At 38.0% G+C, this 21,232-nt stretch overlaps 1 protein-coding gene across 2 annotated transcripts in view; it reads right to left on the bottom strand.

The window, feature by feature from the left end:
- Positions 1–21,232, bottom strand: part of LOC126174751 (structural maintenance of chromosomes protein 1A) — a 196,559-nt gene that overhangs the window by 33,380 nt on the left and 141,947 nt on the right. For both annotated transcript variants that reach the window (XM_049921073.1, XM_049921074.1), the window contains exons 18-19: positions 11,955–12,077; positions 4,046–4,182 (exon numbers count right to left, since the gene is read on the bottom strand). In XM_049921073.1, coding sequence (XP_049777030.1) covers positions 4,046–4,182; positions 11,955–12,077 — 260 coding nt within the window. The remainder of the gene's footprint in view (positions 1–4,045; positions 4,183–11,954; positions 12,078–21,232) is intronic.

Here is a 21,232-nt window from a genome sequence, read left to right on the forward strand (position 1 = left end):
ATCCCTGCACACTCTGCCAGACAGCCCCCCCCCCCCATTCCCTGCTATCCCTACCCCTTTCTCACCCTACTCCAGGTTGCTAGTTTTGTTCAACATAATAGTTGCATACCAGTCCAAGCTACTGGGGACGACAGTCATGTGTATGAAGTGTGCTTTCTTTTATGAATGTCTGTGCGTTTTCTTTTCTGAATAAGGCTTTCGCTGAAATATAAAAGCATAACAGTCTATTAATTGTGTCTGTCTGCAACTTCACGTCACCTTTATGGTGATTAGCAATCTACACTTTTGCTAATATTCTTGGCATTAAACATTTATATTCATTACACAAAAATCTGAAAGATGTTCTTTATGCAAATCCCGAAGGTCTTCATTACTCTCAAATTATTATTAAAAAATTGATCCATAGGTAGATGAGCAATCATATGGTTTACGGGTGATTGTAGGAGGGAGGTGGTTTTACATGCCTGTTGCACCACAAGCAGCTGCCATCTGGTATCACGATGGAAACAGAGGCTAGGAATGGGGCTTGTCCTAAATGCCTACTGTTGCCAGCCTGATTCCCTCATAGTGAACCCCGTATACTGTACAACCAAAACTGAAGAAGGATCATACAAAGGTTCTAAAAGAGCAGATGTTTTCTGTCATTTCCCAATGTCCTGTTGATTATACATTTTACAATACCCAGTGTTTTGAGGGGCTGCCTTCAGTTTCCTTTGATGTGTCAGCCAACGAAGACCTTCATTAAAACAATAAGAGGCCCAGGAACCTCAGCGAATCTTTAGAACTGAAAATGGCGCACCTCATTTTATTAGCTGAAAGATGGGAAACCTGATTTGAACTGTTAAAAAGGACAGATTTTTCTGTACAAAATTTAGAATCTATACTTAACAGTTAGTTGAGAATGCTGTCTGGTTGCTGGGAAAATGAAGAAAGAGCAGAAAATGGCATAGTTATTCATAAGTAAGGGGTCCTTAACTTGGGAAATAAAGGAGAGAGAAGAAGAAATTCAGTCACATTTAAAACACAGCTTTGAAATACATCATTCTCTCACATAAAATGAATGCCCAGGAAATTACTGTCTGTATATCTAAAACAATATTAGCACTGGAGGGACTGTGGTAATCTGGAACAAGTCCCTTTGAGCCCTGTATGTGAAGCTGGTCAAGCGAATTATTTCTCCCAGGAGTATTGCAGCCTTCTTAAACATTGAAGACGATACTTATTAAGTGGTGCCTGCAGAGCAAAGTAGGAGTATAGTGATCTCCAGCAAGGTCAGGTTATTAATATTACAGTGACATCTCCTGAACAGATGCTGAAACTGGCTGAGGACCTATCTATCCACTGACTTGTATACCTCATATAATGTCTTCCTGTGGTTCAGTCAACAATAGAATAGATGCTGTAAAAATTTTCAATAACCAAGGTGCAATTTCAGAAATTTAAATTGCAGCTTATCAGCTTGCAGTTCACAAAATCCAGTCAGTAACTAATATCTTCACATCTAAATGCACTATTAGTGATGATTTGACGATGTATGACTATTGACTGTGGCATTGTGCACAATGCCTATTTAAAGGCTCACATAAGATAGTTTCTACAAAGTCTTTACAAAATGTGTGTACTATTGGTCCTGAGTATACCATCATTCATTACTTAAGTTACTGCACACCTTGCTCCTTTGCCTGGAATCCTATAAAGGCTTCCATACAATTGGAAGCTTAATGAAAATGATTTATAGATCTTTCAGAAATTTCTGCACATTCTCTTCTTGCTCTCTTTTACATTACTGTTTTTGCGACCAAAAGGCTGCACTCCATAATGCCCGGCATGTCTCCCTGATTGTGGAGCATCAATATTCACTCCACCAGGGAGCCAACTGTCTTCTTAGTTGTCCTGAACACTTTGACATGTTTGATGGATTGTGTTGGTGATATGATAAAAGCATATAGGAATGTTCTCTATGGTCAGATAAAAGTAGCTGGCTTTACAGTGTCCAGTTTGCTTTGCTGAGCACACATCTTGAAAGCTGTCTTTAATGAACTGCTCTAGCTGTTACATTTATTCAGGTGGGAAGTGGTCACTGGAATGCAGATCATCATCCACTTCCCACAGAGGTGTCCCGTGTGCACACAATATGGAGAGTATAATGAAATACTGATGTTGGAAAACAGTCTGGTGTTAGTGCTTAAGTGTGTCCTAGTATAAGTGCATATTCAGAACAAGAAACCCTTAACAACTTGACGGCAGAGTCAAGCAACAGAAGAACCCCACAACAAATGGTGTGCACTGCAACTATCACAGTGGAGAAAATGCAACAGGAACTGTATTGTAATGTTAATGAGAGTTTCTGATTAACAGTTCATGGAGGACGCATACAGTGAACATTCAGCAACTAAATGCTTAAGACACACCATGACATCAATTGCCCTCAATGAAGATGACTACTTATTATTCTTTCTCTCTTGTCACTTGAGTGGTCCTTTTTGTGTAGGCTATAATCCCTTAAACATACGAGCAGGTGGTCATCTGCCAAATGATTTAAAATGTGTTTCTTGTACATGTACCGCTTCACGCTGTGGATATGTCCACATGGGCCTACTGACCCTTGGAAAACACTGGGTTAGAGGCAGACAACTTTCCAGCGGATGAACCCAGCTGTTGTATGTTCAGGCAAAGTTGGAGAACTGAAGTCAGGACAAATAAAACTGTTTTTACTAGTTCACTATTCAGTCACTTCAGGATGTTTTTGAGATTTGTCATGTCAACCTCTAACCATTCTTCCTTTGGCTCCTGCACGTTTTTGTGCATTAAGCCAATGCATAAAATGATTCTTACTACAGTTTACATTGTGCAGTTCCATCAAAATTAGATATTTGCATAGCATTTTGCCTGCTGCTTTTTGTTCAGTTAGATGTGCTGCTTCTGTTTCCACCAATAGTATTCCATTACCAACACCTAACTGATTTCAGTGTACCTGCTATACAGTTCAACCCTTTATGCATGTAAAAGGAGACACGTACCTGCTATACAGTTCAACCCTTTATGCATGTAAAAGGAGACACATTTTCTAAGCTTCCTGTCAAGTTTTAATACTCAGAAACACTTTATGAGACATATTAAGTGTCCTGTTATTCATAGGTATTTATTCTGAGCTGAAGGTACTGGTGGGCTATCTAAAACCACTTTCATTCAAGGGTGTAATTGGTCCCAAACAGAATATGCATTTTGTTGCAGTGTTTTTGTGTGACAAATTCATCTGGATGTTCCCGCAAGCAGCTAGAAATATAGGAACTCACCCAGATTGAGCCCCACTTGCCTGAACATGGCTCAGGCAACTAGGGTGTGAATGGTACCCCAGAAGTGGCTTGCTAACAACTCACAATACATGCAGTTAGGTAAGATTCTCACTCCTTGTGACACAACATAAGATTACACCACTGCACCACACTGTGGTAACTGATGCAAGCAGAGACACTACAGTTACAGAGGACTGGCAGTATTCTGAAAGCTGCCCGTTCCTGATCCTGGATTCAGTAAATGTGAACTCGGCCAAGGTAGAGTGATCTCATGGAGTAATCATCATTTTATATGACCTAGGAGGCACCTGTGACCTACCAAATGCTACAAATGGAACTAGCATTAGGACCCCTTCAATGATGACTTAGGTATTCTGTGTCAACTGGATGTAATCACTAAAAGTAAGGACAGTTTTACTTCTCTGCCTCAAATAGTATCTGTAAAGTTATTTTTCTTTAGACTGAGGTACTTCATGTCTAATAGCTACGAAACACATTCTCATTATCTAATCTATACAGTGCTGTTATCAAAAGCATGAAAACAAAATTTACAAAAAGAGAGAAACTACATTCCTCACAGCATAAATACATAACATCTCATTCAAGAACTATTAATAAAATGACATACAAAAATAATTGTTAAAATGGCAAGAAGAGTTTAAAAAGCAACTTGTAGTAGTGACAGAATCATTCCTGAAGAGAGAGAAAGTCCATGAAAATATTTACATTATGCAATGTAGATTACTCACCGGCTTTCTCTATCATATATCTGTTGTGTGCTAAGCGAGTTCGTTTCTGAAGTTGTTTCTGTATTGTCTCCCGTGGATGTTTCTTGTGCAATGTCTTCCATATTACCACGTTGCATTGGTATTGCAATATCTTCCATCTAAGTTGAAAAAGTTCGTGTTTACAGCCACTCAAATAATATAAAATATTTAATTAACAATATAACATTACTTTGCATTACAATTTAATAAAACAGCAAAAAAATTGCTACAAGCCAAAACCAGCACATTTTTAAAGGAATGTGGGGTTCGAAGAGTAATGTATTTATCCAGTCACAGGATGACCCTGAATATAAGAGGATCCACTATTTTGAAAAGGCTTCTTGAGGTTTATTTTTAACATGGTCTAATTAATCAAAATTAGAAACTGTTTTACTGATATAAAGTATATTACACTCTGCCAAATGAAGTCAACATTACCAACTGTGATCTTTTTTAATTCTCCACATTTTGGTAAAAGAAGAACAAACAGAAATTGTCTGCAAGCATTTTTCTCTTGACAACTTCTATTATTGTTCCTATCACCACCACCACCACCACCACAATCTTCACACCACTCTTCTACTGCCAATTCTTCCTTTCAGGCAGTCCTCCCGCATCACATCATATTCTGACACCCAAACTACCAGACGTCAGACACTCAGATCGGTACCAAATGTATGTCGATAGAGTATGAACCAAAACACCGATTTAGTTCCTACCGTGTGCTGCTGTCCAGTAGAACATGCGTAAATGGTAATTAAAAGTATCACTAGAGTTACAGAGCTGAGGAAAAGTGTATCTGTGGGATAGTATTGTAGATCTTGCATGGGTGAGAAGATAAATATGTTCAATTGTTGTATCAAAGGTCCCACAATTTTTTTTTAACTGTTTATGCGTTAAACTGTTATATAGGAGAACATTTTCTTTACATGTAAAAAAGGACTTTTCAGAGTTTGTAACAATGTTCTTCTGGCAGCCTGCTTTTGAACGTTATGTAGCTATTACTGATGTTATCATTTTATTTGTTATTAATTATTATTACTACCATTACTTCTGCTTGTGTGACGCAGTTGTTTCTTAATTTTTCTGTTCTGACTGTATATTCTGTGGAATTACAAATGTGCTCTATAGGTTTACTACTTTCAAAGAAATGAAGTGAAAGCAGACTGTCATGAGAACATTGCTGTAAACTCCAAACAGCCCTTTCACACGTTATAAACACACTATCCCATGTCACACTTTCAAGCATAAAATACAGTTAAAAAAAAGTGACGTCGTTGGGGTTCAAACTTCAGATTCTTGGTACATGGATCTAATGCTTTATCAATTTCCCCATGGAAGCAACATGTGTTATGTGCTCACAGTTATGCTTTTGATATGTTCCGTACTTCTGGTGTTTCTTTTAATTAACATTTATGCCCTTTCTGCTAGATGACAGCATGTAGTATGAACTAAATCGGAGTTTTAGTTGATACGCTATTGACATACAATGTCTGGTTCTGCTCTGCGTGTCTGACATCTGGAGGTTAGGGTGTGAATGATCCACGACAATGGACATATAGCACTTTTTGAATCCTTTTATTATGGATTTTGTTTGAAATTCTGCTCTAGGCAGTAAGGATCCGTTGTGTCAGCAGGGATATTGGGTTGCACTATGTTCTATACATTTTCTTCTTTATTGTTGAGCTATATTTTCCCAAATTTCTCCCACGTCGATGTAACATTACACCTAGATAGTTTATCAATGTGACTGTGGCATGCACCACATTACTAATGCTGTATTCAAACATTACAAGATTGTTTTTTTCTTCTCATTAGTATTAACTTACATTTTTCTACATTTAGAGCAAGCCTCCATTATCACCCCAGCTAGAAATTCTATCTAAGTCATCTTGTATTCCCCTACAAAAATGAATCTTCTGGTAGAGGCACTGATTCTAAAAGATAACCTTCAACACTTCCGCTAGACAGTTCGCTGATGATGTCTGGAGGCAGCTTCTTCATTATCATGTCTGCAGGCATTCCATTTGTTGAAATTTGCTCCACTGTGATTTCTGTTGAATCAGTTTTTTACCTGAAGAAATGATGCTCGGTGTCAATGTGTTTAGTGGGATTTTTGTATCCACATGTTTGACAGATCAATTGCACCTTTGCTGACACAAAACTATTTAATCAGGCCCTCTTTTGCAAAAGGGGGTATTTCTCCTTGCAGCCTTCAGAACCAAAGTGGTTCCTCACAGGCAGAAGTTAATACCATGTACTCCATTCTACTGTCTAGAGAGCTACTGGTGGCAGTTTTCTCTTATTCCATGAAACTGCAGCACCTTGTGACAAACAAGAAACTGATGGTAGATTTTTCATCTACAGTATCCTCGGCCCAGTCAGCATCAGCGTATCCTTAAGTCACAGTTTTCATCTTTTGAAAATTGTAGTTTAAAATATTTAGTTCTCTTTAGATACCATAGGATAATCTTTGCAACTAGTCAATGGGGGTACTCCTGGGTTAATATCAAACCGACTCACCGCTTGAACTGCATATACTACATCTTGTCCAGTACCTAGTTGAGCATATTATTACATTACTTATGCCTCATCTGTGTGGGACATTCTTCATGGCAGCTTTTTCTCTTTCTGTTTTTGGGCTCATTTCATGAGTTATTACCTGATTGTTATTTAGCGGTGTGGATGCCACATGGCAGTACTCCATATTACACTTTTACAAAATCTGATTTACATAATGGGATTGGTCCATCCAAAAAGTCTTGTTACTGGGGTGCACAGATAATTGTATACTTTTCCAAAGTCCTTTAGTTTCTCATTAATTGCAATTTTTTGTTGCAAATTGTTTAAAAAAAAAGCAGCAAACAGTGTGTCATCTGCATTAACACCTACTTCCTTGATTTTTTGTGGTAAACAGAGGGGTCAGCTGTGGACCTGCTGAAATTTAAGCTTACAAGGAGAGGTACCCACTGGCGAGATTAACATTTCAAAACCACTTACATGGTGATGTAGGTTAAGGTTCCTGATACACCCTGCAGTCATTCACCCTGGTGAGTCCTCATTTGCGAGTAATTGATGAAAACAGATTTTGGAATTTCACTTGATACCTTACAGCTTTAAAAGAGGAATGTTACATAGACTGGTTGCATAGTATAATGGTTGTGGTAGACTCTTCACATGCAGAAGGTTGTGGGTTCGCATTTTGTCAGGTGCTAGAAATTTTTTATTTTAAAGTCTTCACTGGTTATTTTTATTCAATTAATTGCTTTAAATGTAATTTTTTAAATTTGTTCCTTTTTCACATCATTTTAACCACCATATCAGCTATTCCATTTGTTCTAATTTTTCTTCCAACAATTCTTTTTCCACTTGGAAGTGGAATATTTGTTCATGTGATCTGAATTATTTTTGTAAATTAATTTCAATTTAATTTCTTCCATTTTATCAACCCATATTTTGACCATATTACTGCATTCATTATTTCTATTCCTCATTTTGACTGAATTTCATTTTATTGTATTTGCTGGTGTATAAGCTGGTTGCAAGTTAATGTAGGTGCCTATAAGCTCAATCCAAATTTTCTATGTTCTGGCTGGAAGCAATTCACTGTTAGCTTCCTTGCGAATTTTGAGCATTCCAGTTGTATAGAGTTTGATGTATGCATGTACATTGTCATTAATGGTTTTTATACTGTTCATTCAAGCTTCAGTTACTCTTGTGTTTAGTGTGGAGATCCACTTACTTCACTCCTGTACTGTGGTTTCATTTGCAAACTACGACTGAAAAATGGCATTACTATACTATTGCATATAAACTGCAAGTGATTGCATACACTAAAGAGCATGGAAATAGGGCTGCAGAAAGGCATTTCGGGCCATCTACAACTAAATCAAATTTGACCAGGAGCGAGAATGACTACACACAGAGGATTCTGTAAAAACTTAATATGTATACAGGCAGTTAGTTCATCCATTCTGGGGATCTAGAATCTCAGGATTTTTGCCTGTTATTGACATTGATACTGGCAAGACATTGGTCACAGTGGTTCCAGGACCTTCAAGAATGTTTTACTTTCAAGTTCAAAGTCTCATATCAAGTGAAAAACAGAAAATTTTTCATGTAATATAATTATAAATTAACAATTCTCTGATTTTTATTTCCTTTACTACTTCTGTGAAACCTTCCTCTGGCCAAGTGAAACCTTCCTCTGGCCAAACTTCATGATTCTACGTAAGGAGAAGTACCCTATAGGCCATAATTAGTGAGTTTGAAAGTATCAAAATATGAAACATAAATGGCTGCATCTTTTGACTGCAATGACTTAGAAACTTAACATTTATTATAATGTGAAGTGACTATAGACCTTAGTACACGACATAAATTTCAACCTGATATGTCTAACCATTTCTTAGAAGAAAGGATGGACAGTCAGATAACAAATAACGGAGGGGGAGGGGGGTATGTGGTATAATTACAAATTAACAGTTTTCAGATTTGTTTCTTGCTTCTTACCTAATTTCATGACTCTAAACCAATGGCCAGTCCCTAACAGGTTTTAATGAGTGAGTTTGCAAGTATCAAAACATGTGACAAATGGACAAATCTTTTAATTACATTGATTTAGAAGATGACATTTATCACACCATCAACGAACCACAGACCTTTGTATGGGACATAAACTTCAACTTGATACATCTACACATTCCTGAGAGAAGGGTTTTGAACAGTTGGACAGACACAGACAGACGGGCATCAAGGTGATCCCATGAGGGATTAATTTTTTTCAACTGTGGGAGATGAAGAAGCTTGCACAGGATAGAGTAGCATGGAGAGCTGCATCAAACCAGTCTCAGGACTGAAGACCACAACAACAACAACGAGGTAAGGAACCCTAAAAATGAAAAGAGCTTGGCAGACTCAGGAAGGTATTTTTAAAACAATCACGTCACAGTAAACATGTACTGAGAAGTGGAACAGTTGAATGACCAAAACCTGAAGCAGAACTCAATACTTGATTTTTAGAGAACAGAAAAGCAAGAATTTCACTTTCTATGAAAATGATCATTCACTGAACGAAAGCAATTTTCACTAACAAAGGGATTGCTGACTTTACTGGATCAACATAATCGTGTTCAAGATTTATGGCTTTTTAGGAACCAGGTTTTAAATTGTAAGACATTTACAGGGGCAGATGTGGACGCTGACAATAATCTATTGGTTATGAACTGTAGATTAAAACTGAAGAAACTGCAAAAAGGTGGGAATTTAATGAGATGGGACATGGATAAACTGAAAGAACCAGAGGTTGTACAGAGTTTCAGGGAGAGCATAAGGGAACAACTGACAGGAATGGGGGAAGGAAATACAGTATAAGAAGAATGGGTAGCTCTGAGGGATGAAGTAGTGAAGGCAGCAGAGGATCAAGTAGGTAAAAAGACGAGGGCTAGTAGAAATCTATGGGTAACAAAAGAGATACTGAATTTAATTGATGAAAGGAGAAAATACAAATATGCACTAACTGAAGCAGGCAAAAAGGAATATAAACGTCTCAAAAATGAGATCAACAGGAAGTGCAAAATGGCTAAGCAGGCATGGCTAGAGGACAAATGTAAGGATGTAGAGGCTTATTTCATGAGGGGTAAGATAGATACTGCCTACAGGCAAATTAAAGAGACCTTTGGAGAAAAGAGAACCACTTGCATGAATATCAAGAGCTCAGATGGAAACCCAGTTCTAAGCAAAGAAGGGAAAGCAGAAAGGTGGAAGGAGTATATAGAGGGTCTATACAGGGGCGATGTTCTTGAGGACAATATTATGGAAATGGAAGAGGAGGTAGATGAAGATGAAATGGGAGATACGATACTGCGTGAAGAGTTCGACAGAGCACTGAAAGACAAGTTGATACAAGGCCCTGGGAGTATACAACATTCCATTAGAACTAATGATAGCTTTGGGAGAGCCAGTCCTGACAAAACTCTACCATCTGGTGAGCAAGATGTATGAGACAGGTGAAATTCCCTCAGACTTCAAGAAGAATATAATAATTCCAATCCCAACGAAAGCAGGTGTTGACAGATGTGAAAATTACTGAACTATCAGTTTAATAAGTCACAGCTGCAAAATACTAACGCGAATTATTTACAGACGAATGGAAAAACTGGTGGAAGCCGACCTCGGGGAAGATCAGTTTGGATTCTGTAGAAATGTTGGAACATGTGAGGCAATACTGACCCTACGACTTGTCTTAGAAGAAAGATTAAGGAAAGGCAAACCTACATATCTAGCATTTGTAGACTTAGAGAAAGCTTTTGACAATGTTGATTGGAATACTCTCTTTCAAATTCTGAAGGTGGCAGGGGTAAAATACAGGGAGTGAAAGGCGATTTACAATTTGTACAGAAACCAGATGGCAGTTATAAGAGTCCAGGGACATGAATGGGAAGCAGTGGTTGGGAAGGGAGTGAGATAGGGTTGTAGCCTCTCCTCGATGCTATTCAATCTGTATATTGAGCAAGCAGTAAAGAAAACAAAAGAAAAGTTTGGAGTAGGTATTAAAATCCATGGAGAAGAAATAAAAACTTTGAGGTTTGCCGATGACATTGTAATTCTGTCAGAGACAGCAAAGGACTTGGAAGAGCAGTTGAACGAAATGGACAGTGTCTTGAAAGGAGGGTATAAGATGAACATCAACAAAAGCAAAACGAGGATAATGGAATGTAGTCGAATTAAGTCGGGCGATGCTGAGGGAATTAGATTAGGAAATGAGACACTTAAAGTAGTAAAGGAGTTTTGCTATTTGGGGAGCAAAATAACTGATGATGGTCGAAGTAGAGAGGATATAAAATGTAGACTGGCAATGGCAAGGAAAGCGTTTTTGAAGAAAAGAAATTTGTTAACATCGAGTGTAGATTACAGTGTCAGAAAGTCTTTTCTGGAAGTATTTGTATGGAGTGTAGCCTTGTATGGAAGTGAAACATGGACAATAAATAGTTTAGACAAGAAGAGAATAGAAGCTTTCAAAATGTGGTGTTACAGAAGAATGCTGAAGATTAGATAGGTAGATCATGTAACTAATGAAGAGGTACTGAATAGAATTGGGAAGAAGAATTTGTGGCACAACTTGACTAGAAGAAGGGATCACTTGGTAGGACATGTTCTGAGGCATCAAGGGACCACCAATTTAGTACTGGAGGGCAGTGTGGAGGGTAAAAATCGTAGAGGGAGACCAAGAGATGAATACACTATGCAGATTCCGAAGGATGTAGGCTGTAGTAGGTACTTGGAGATGAAGCTTGCACAGGATAGAGCAATGTGGAGAGCTGCATCAAACCAGTCTCTGGACTGAAGACCACCACCACAACAACAACAACAACAATTATTAAACGACAACGAAATAAATACATTCAAGGGTCTGTAGATTTGAGAATCTACTGTTGGGGGATTGATTACATGCCAGAAAGTAAACATAGGCAGATCCCTTGGGGAAGGCATTTTTCCTGCATAGGCTGTTGTTTTATTTCAAATTAAACACTTTATTCCATAATTTACAAGTTGGGTAACTCGTCCCCTTGCCACTATCAAGCTACACCACAGCAAAAAATTGTAAGGTACATAATACGGTTTATTCCATACATCTGCATAGAGGAAGCATCATGTGATGGTTAACCTAATACGGGCTTCGAACAAGCACAGTAGATAGAGGCACAACTATCTCAGACATGAAATCCGTAAGATAAGAAAAAGACACTTATGGGGGGTTTTCCAATTTGCTAGCCTACAATACATATACGTTAGTGTAACTACTGTATTTAAAATGTAATTACACATGGTTTAGTCAACACAGTAAAACCAGTACCATAAACAAAAAGTGAGACACCAGTGTGATACGTACCTTACATTGTTTTAAAATGCTATGGCGGTCTGCTCTACGCTGTTCAATTTTGGACTCTAGAGCTGTCACCTGCTTTTGGGCTGCCTGAATATCCTTTGCTATACCTCCCATTTCTCGTCTTGCCTAAAACAAAATTTTACACATTTATTTGTTACATATAAACTTTGAGTTACTTTTCAAGAAAAGCACAATAATTTAAAAGCAACTTTCTGAGCAATCATGAATCTACTGATGATTACAATAACTTTAAAAGTTTAGGCTGGAGTCCTGACAACACAAAGAATTTTAAAACATACACCACATTCTTCTTTGTCAGCTACAGTAGAGAATACACAACAAAATTTTACAGCTGCTCTCTTAACAGAATATAAAACACACATTAAAATGTGATATACGCCACAAGTACCACAAACTAGGGTATCCTACCAACAAGCATAACTAGGTACTGTACCATCAGGGGTATTAGAAGGAAATCAGCCACTAATGAAATGTCAGTTTGTTGCGATAAATGTTGCTTTATCACACTTTTTTGTTACTTTTTTTTTTTTTTTTTTTTTTTTTTTTTTTTTTTTTTTTTTTTTTTTTTTTTAAATGCTGAACAAGCAATGATCTGAGCAACACTTTTATGGGAGCAAACCATTGACATCCCAGTCAGAGCATCACATTTAGCTGACAGCCAGTGGCCACCTGCTAAATTGTTCTCATTCCCTGTGATCATTACTTAAATATGGCAACTATATAAAAAAAGACATGTAAATTTGTATTAATTCAACCTTAGTAATTAGTAGTTCAATACTGTATCTCAATCTTAAAGACTGAATGGTATGTAAACAAACATAAAGCAAGATAATGACCAAACTTAATACAGAACAGCATGCATTGGAACTCTGAAGTGTAGTACTGAATATTTCTTCTTCTTATTTTCCCTAAAGTTTATCCCATCTATACGAGGTCAGCTTTTTTACAATTTGGCAAATTTTATTTTATTATTTACCTTTGCATCCAGATGCCCTACATGACACCAAAGTCATTAAGGTATCTTACGAGAGTGAAGTCTTGTGCAACAACTGTGTATCTTGTAAAATTGTTCTGTGTGTTGCCATATTTTAACTGCTTGCATAATGTAATCTCTGGGGAAGACATCTAAAAAACACACTCTGCTGAGCATATTCAGTCTGGGTCTAGCTCACCTTAATGCCTCACAAGATAGCACACTGTGTCTCATGCTATATGGACAGGTAATAATGAATGATTTTCAGTGACGAGAGATACGATAATAATTAGGCCATATGAATAAGCTTATTTTGCCAGTACTGAACATAAAAAAGTTTAGGCAATGATAGTTATATCACAGCACTTTTTTCAAACTAAGAAATATTGCATGTGCAAGGACTTCATTGAAGAACCAGTCATGTTATTAATGTTACATATTTATCACCAAAAAAATAATAACCAATACATCAGATGTATGAAGTTTATGTACCACAAGAAAGGAAATAATGAGATATAGCAAAGTACAAGATATAGGCATGAATACAATAAAAAATAATTTAATGTATGAATTCCTGTATCTTGGAAATTATGACAGTGTTTAGTAAAAAGGTCGTCTCTGGTTGATGACGCAGCAATGGGATAAACAACTAATACAGAACTATCGTACATCACTTTGCAAACTGCCACAATATCTACATTCTAATAGTAAATGCAGTCAAAGACACAATACACATTTAAACAGCACTGTATCTACAATAAATTCATTGTTCACAGTATGCAAGTGTATGTTCACATAACAGCAAGGCATATCATGGCAAGTATTACTGACCACAGCTTATCATTCTCTACTGTTAGGCACTCTTTCCCTCACCAGTTCACGTCTCTCGAGTCCAATAGCTGTATGAAAACCTGTAAGATGTCGGCCTTCTCAGCTGCTAAATTTGCTTTCTTGTTGACCCAGAGCCCTACGTTCACTGGTACAAAGCAGAATGTTATGTACAGCATTGTTCAGAAGCACTTCCGGGGATTCAGAAGATGCCTTTGTGAAAACAAGAAACAAACAGAAAATTAGACACATATCAGTGATGGAACATCGTTCCAAGTTTCAAACAATAATATGATTTCTTCAGGCTCCTGATGAATGACTCCCACATACACTCTACCTTCTCTTATGATAGTCCTGGCTGGTCTGTTTCCTTCACACACACAGCCTTTCTTGAGGAATGTTTTGTCTGATGAAGCTTTTACCTGAAGTTTGGTATGAAATCATTTAACTGTCACAACTGGCTCATATTTAATGAATTCAAAAGCACAAAAACGTGCACATCGATCCATTATACTCCGAGAACTGACGGCTGCCCCCTAGTGATGCATTCTGCAACTATGCCATGACATGTATTATGAATCTAAACTTGGAGACATCCTCCGTCCAATGATATGTGTCACTTTTCTGGATGTCTTGTAGTTTTCACGGAGGCACTTTCTGAAGCCCTGGAATTTCTTATGAAAAGTAGTGTACTTCTATGGTAGGATGTGATGGGAGCCTTGTACATTTTGTAATTTGTTTCTAGATGCAGAACCCAATTAGAACATACAAGTACATTTTTTATTTGAGAACACCTCTTCTACAGTAACAATTCCAGAATTACAATCAGCTCAGAATGGGAATTGACTCAAAATGGACAAAATTGATAGCTAATTCAAAATTGAGTATTTTTCATCATCTAGGGTGAGGAGCCATGCTGGCACATGAAAAAGGTGCAAAATGTTTGAATAAGGTGACAGAATATTTAAAAAAATGACAAGTGATTTTAATAAACAGATAGGGCACAAATGAATGTTTCCATTTTTGATAGTCCCTACCAAAAGGCCAATTAAGACCACAATGAATTTCTGTCTATCCTCTCTACTTTGCTTATCATCAGTTATTTTGCTGCTCACATAGCAAAACCCATCTACTACTTTAATTGTCTCATTTCCTAATCAAATTCTCTTAGCATCACCTGATTTAATTTGACTACATTCTATTATCATTGTTTTGCTTTTATTGATGTTATTTTATATCTTCCTTTCAAGACAATGCTCATTTCGTTCAACTGTGCTTCGAAATCCTTCACTGTTTCTGACAGAATTACACTGTCATCAGCAAACCTCAAAGTTTTTATTTCTTTTCCCTGAACTTTAATTCCTACACCAAATTTTTTCTTTGGTTTCCTTTGCTGTTTGTTCAATGTACGGACTGAAAAATATTGGGGATATGCTATAACCCTGTCTCACTCCCTTCTCAACCACTGCTTCTTTTTCATGTCCCTGGGCTCTGTCTGTCTGCTGTCTGGTTTCTGTACAACTTGTAAAGTTCCTTTTGCTCCCTGTATTTTACCCCTGCTACTTTCAGAATTTCAAAAAGAGTACTCCAGTCAACACTTGTCTAAAGCTTTCTCCACGTCTACAAATGCTATGAATAGGTTTTCTTTTCCTTAACCTATCTGCTAAGGTAAGTTGTAGGGTCAGTATTGCCTCGTGTATTATTTCTCTGGCATCCAAATTAATATTTCCCAAAACTGGCTTCTACCAGTTATTCTATTTTTCCATTCTTCTCATTGTTTATGACACCATATCTCCTGAACTATGACAGGTATATCAGTGGTTCTTACCCCCACAGCAATTGTTACCTGACAGTAAGGGACATGTGTACCTTGTTTTGTTGAAATGGGTTCAGTGGTTTAGGAGAAGCTGTGGAACATACACACATCCATTTTTATAATATGTGTGTACACTGTTTAATTTGATACTGGTAATCGTAATGCCCAAACAAATTCTACATCACATTTTTACAACTAATGACATTCTATAATGGAGAAAGGTCAACAAAATATTTTTGGTTTACTGTTTCTTAGGCATGAAGTAATCATACAAGATTTTCTTTTCCCAAGATTTCTCTGAAAGGTTTCCATCTCCTTTTCTTTCACTCTTTCATCTACTTTCATGATTTGTGTGTCCTTGAGTTTACCCCGGGCCAATTTTGCTCCCTTTAAATCATTTGCTTTCTTAAGTTTAATGGAAGTTTGAGAGCAGGAGCTGGTGCTGTTCACCCCCCCCCCCCCCCCCCCAACCCCCTCTCTTTCAAAGCAGCTATCTCATGCTCAATTGATTTTACATGTTATTCACCTTTTTAATCTCCTCTTCAATGTGCATTTAGTTTTGCTCCTCTTTTCGATTATCTTCTAATTCAAGTCTTATTTTCCTTTCACATTCTTCCTTACAAGCAGTATGATTTGCAGGGAGAGAAAATAGAGGTACTGTCCCAAAGCATCATCACAGTCAAAACACTGTTTAAAAATCTCTCGGCCATCGCTGCCTAGTCTTCTCCTAATTTGTGTTTCGAAATGGGATATCTTCTTTCCATGTCCAGATTTCCATGGAACAATGTAAAAGAAGCCTTAACTAGTACTAGCTTTGAAACATTTGGATACTTTAACTCTACAGATGAGGAGTCCCTTCTCGAGACCACCTGCTGCTGCTGCCACCAGTAGTTGTCAATACCTTTGTTATATAATAAGTAATCCTTCCGGACATCGAAAGGCACCTTTAACATGTCACTGTAGCTTCTGTTCTTTACTCTTTCTTTGGAGTCTAAAAACCTAAAACTCAGTCGTGTACTTTTCCATCACGTGTTTGCACACTGCGATGTACTGTTTTTAAGCACTATTTAGAAACCGTTTTTAAGCGTTATTTAGAAACCACTACTTTTAATGTTCTTCCTGTTCACTAGGTTCTTCAGTTACTTGCTTGCTAACGGTTAGTTGTTCCAGAGGGAGCAGATTATACAATGTAAAGTGTTCATCATAAAAACTTAAAAAACAAAATCTCTCAAAGCACAAAAATTGCTTAAAACACAAGCCAAAATGGTTTGAAGTATGTTTTCTATTTTGTATGTAACTTGTGAATCAAAGGAGTCAGGCTTTGAAAAAGTTATCCTGGTTCTGCAGATGAAATTATGAAACGAAGTTCTGCATTTATTGAAGTGTGAATAGAGTATCAAATGCGATGTTTCACTGGTTCTTTACTATGATATCAGGCAGTGAAGTAAAGTGTGATCAGGAACTAAGACATTTCCTATTATTCAGTCCTGTTCACCTTACTATTTCATCTACATCTATGTCATACTCCGCCAGCCACCTAATGGTATCTGGTATATGACATTTCTGGTATCACTAACTGATACACCACCAACCCTGTTCCATTTGCGAATCACGCATGAGAAGAATGAGTGTAGGTAAACCTTTGTATTGGTTATAATTTTTCAAATTTTCTCTTTGTGGTCATTACGTGAGATGTATGTGGGAGGAATTAATATGTTGTCTGACTCTTCCTGGAAAATGCTCTCTCAAAATTTTAACAGTAAACCTCTCCATGATGCAAAACGACACTTTTGTAACGAGTGCTAACTGCATTTTGTTAATGCCCTCATGCCAACTAAATGACCCCAGGACAGAAACATGCTGCCCTTTGTTGAATCTACTCTCTCTCTTTTATCAGGCCTACCTAGTCATTTCAGCACACTTGCCCACCTCTTCCAACTGAATTTCATATCTCTAAGTGCTGCAGTTACTGCTAGAAGTAATAGTACAAACCTAATATCCAATACTCAAAATAAATACAATACTTCTGATAATAAATGTATCGTACACTGTACTCTTGTGTACAATGAGTAGGGAACAGAAAAAATTGCGTTTGGTGATAAATATGAAACAGATGCGAATTCTGCCTCAAAATGCGAAAACGCAGAGTTATTTAATAGATTCTCTTTCATAGTGAATTGTATCCAGATGATCTATTTATCAGAGATAGTCTGCAACAGCTTCATTTTCTGCAAACAATATTGAAAATTAAACCGGTTGTTGGCATTGTACATCTGACAAAGCCCAATTTAGTGAGACAATGAGTGCATAAACCTACTTGCAAAATAAAGTGTATAAAATAGGAATGCTCCAACGTGTGAGTGTAATCAGTGATCCGGTGCCATGTGAGTTGTGGGTGGCTGAATGGTCTGTTTAACATGCATGCTGCATAATGCAACATAGTACTCAGCCATGGGACCTAGCATTTTAGTTGCCTTAAGTTCAATAGATGGTATATTGTGGTCGTTTAATATGACAAATAAGGTGGCGGATGTTTTGAACTGTAGTTACATCGAATACCACCAGAGGTCAGGCCTGAACTACATTATTAACAATGCTCTACTAATTTCAATAAGCAATTGCATGGCAGCTGCCCCTGAATGCTTTGTGTTGAGCGTTGCTTGTTGTTTTCTTTTTTTATTATGGAGTATGTGATGTTACTAATCCTGGTCCACCATGGATTTCAGTTATGACCCTTACAACACCAGAAGAGATCAGCGATCTCTCTGACAATGTGTCAGTTTTGCTGTAGGCTGCTGCCCAGTGGATTGGAGGCGGGATTTCCTTCCCCTGTGGTGGTCAATATTCTAGGTTGTTTACGCTTGCAGCCATCTGTGCAACACAGTTTCTTCAAAAAAAAAAAAAAAAAAGAGGCGGATAAAGTGTCACTAGAACCTTTCCTAAGAGACAATCTCCATTCCTTCCGAACTGACTATGCAAATGTAGACGAGATGTGGCTCAAATTCAAAGATATAATAGCAACAGCAATTGAGAGATTCATACCTCATAAATTGGTAAGAGATTGAACTGATCCCCCATGGTACACAAAACAGGTCCGAACGCTGTTGCAGAGGCAACGGAAAAAGCATGCGAAGTTCAGAAGAACGCGAAATCCCGAAGATTGACTAAAATTTACAGACGCACGAAATTTGGCACGGACTTCAATGCGAGATGCCTTTAATAGGTTCCACAACGAAACATTGTCTCGAAATTTGGTAGAAAATCCAAAGAAATTCTGCTCGTATGTAAAGTACACAAGCGGCAAGACGCAGTCAATACCTTCGCTGCGCAGTGCCGATGGTACTGTTACCGACGACTGTGCCGCTAAAGCGGAGTTATTGAACGCAGTTTTCCAAAATTCCTTCACCAGGGAAGACAAATGGAATATTCCAGAATTTGAAGCACGAACAGCTGCTAGCATGAGTTTCTTAGAAGTAGATACCTTAGGGGTTGCAAAGCTACTCAAATCGCTTGATACGGGCAAGTCTTCAGGTCCAGATTGTATACCGATTAGGTTCCTTTCAGATTACGCTGATACAATAGCTCCCTACTTAGCAATCATATAGGGGAAGGCGGGGCAAGACGGGGAGGTGGGGTAAGACGGGGAAGGGCTATAAGCTACAGTTAGAGTGCTGCCATCCGTGGATAGCTATGTCAATGTCATCAATACAAGGTACCAGTGTTTTGACATTGCTGAACCTTAGTTTCACGGCGGTTTCTGTGAGCTTTGCAAGGTACGTGCAACTGTTATACTGATTTGCAATGTTTTACACTGTTCGAGATCCTAAAACGTGTTTCGTGAACATTTGTCCAGACTGTATATATAGCACTGAATAGTACGTCTTATTAACAGTAAACTGCTGTCTCAGTGGTCAATGTTCACTAAATAGTGTTCATGTAGGCATAACATAACCTGACAGCATGGTAGGGGGCAAGATGGGGTGGGGCAAGATGGGGAGATTCCCCGTCTTGCCCCTACTATTTGTCCAACCATTACGTTCTTACCGCCTCATGTGTTTACCTTGCTGCGAGTTTTGAACACGTACATTATACATTGAATACAATTGTAAATAGAATGGTATTTGTTATTCCAACGTTTCCTAATTAATTACAAAGTATGCCTTAGGCTATATGGTGAATAAAAATACACAAAACGTGCAGAGTCAGTATTCTTGCTATGCTTTAACGACTGACTATTGGAAATATGGTATTTACTATATAATATAGATTACCAGGAATGATCTGACTCAATAGTACGTTCCACGTGTTTTATTTCAGATGGTTCGCAAGTATCGGCAACAAACGTCTAGGCAAGATTGGTCATTGGAGTCAATGGAAGGCGCTGTAAATGCTGTTATAGAAGGTCATATGGGTACTTTCGGGGCTGCTCGACAGTTCAACGTGCCACAGACAACAATTGAACGACATGTGGCAAAGAAACATGCTAATCCTGGCTATACAGTTGTGAAAAGTTTAGGACCAATCACTAGTGTGTTTACCCCAGAACAAGAGGCAAAACTTAAAGACTACTTAACACAGATGGAAGGACAGGATTTTGGCGTAACACTTAAAGAACTTTGTGAACTTGCTTTTCAGCTAGCTGAACGAAAAAACATCAAACATCCATTTAATACTGCCGCCAAATCTGCTGGAAGAGATTGGTTAAATGGGTTTCTTGCACAAAATGCTACATTAACAATACGAAAACCAGAGGCCACATCAATCGCACGAGCAATGGGGTTTAATCGAGTTGCTGTAGACCGGTTTTTCGATCTGTTAGAAAGTCAATTACACACATTCACGTTTACGGGAGACAGAATTTTTAATTGCGATGAGACTGGTTTAACAGTCATTCCAAAAGGTCACACAAAGGTGATTGCTTTGAAAGGGCGCAGACGTACCACCTATGTTAATTTATCCTCGAAAATGAATGCAACAAGCGTTTGAGACTGGCCTGCCCTCTGGTGCCTGGGCAGAAGTCCAAGAAACTGGTTGGATGACGAAAGAACTATTTTGACTTGGTTTAAGAAGTTTATTGCATTTACTGGAGCGTCAAAGGAAAGACCAATACTTCTCATATTGGATGGCCACAAACGTACACCAAGAATTTAGAACTGATAGATGTGGCCCGCGAAAATGGGGTTGTCTTGCTGTGTTTGCCACTACACTGCTCACACCGTCTTTAAGCATTGGACGTGGAATTTATGAAAAGTCTCGGTAAATTTTACGAAGATGAAGTAAGATCGTGGCTTCGCACCCATCCTGGAAAAGATGTTACACTGCATCAGATCGCAAGTTTATTCGGCAAAGCCTTCATTCATTCAGCTACAATGCCCACAGCAGTGAACGGGTTTCAAAAAACAGGCATTTGGCCTGTAAACAGAAATGCGTTTCAAGAAAGTGATTACCTTCCCTGTTCAACTACAGACATTCATCAACCTCACACATCTGAAGTTACAGAAACGGAGGATCAAATACCAGAGATGTTGTCAAGACGTAAAACACCTGAACAATTAACAACTGATGATGAAGCCTCTGTTTCGTCTAACTTTCACGTTACCAGCCCTGAAATGGTGTTAGCTATTCCAAAGGTGGATAAAAAAA

This window comes from Schistocerca cancellata, chromosome 3 (assembly GCF_023864275.1).
Source record: "Schistocerca cancellata isolate TAMUIC-IGC-003103 chromosome 3, iqSchCanc2.1, whole genome shotgun sequence".
NCBI classification, from domain to species: domain Eukaryota; kingdom Metazoa; phylum Arthropoda; class Insecta; order Orthoptera; family Acrididae; genus Schistocerca; species Schistocerca cancellata.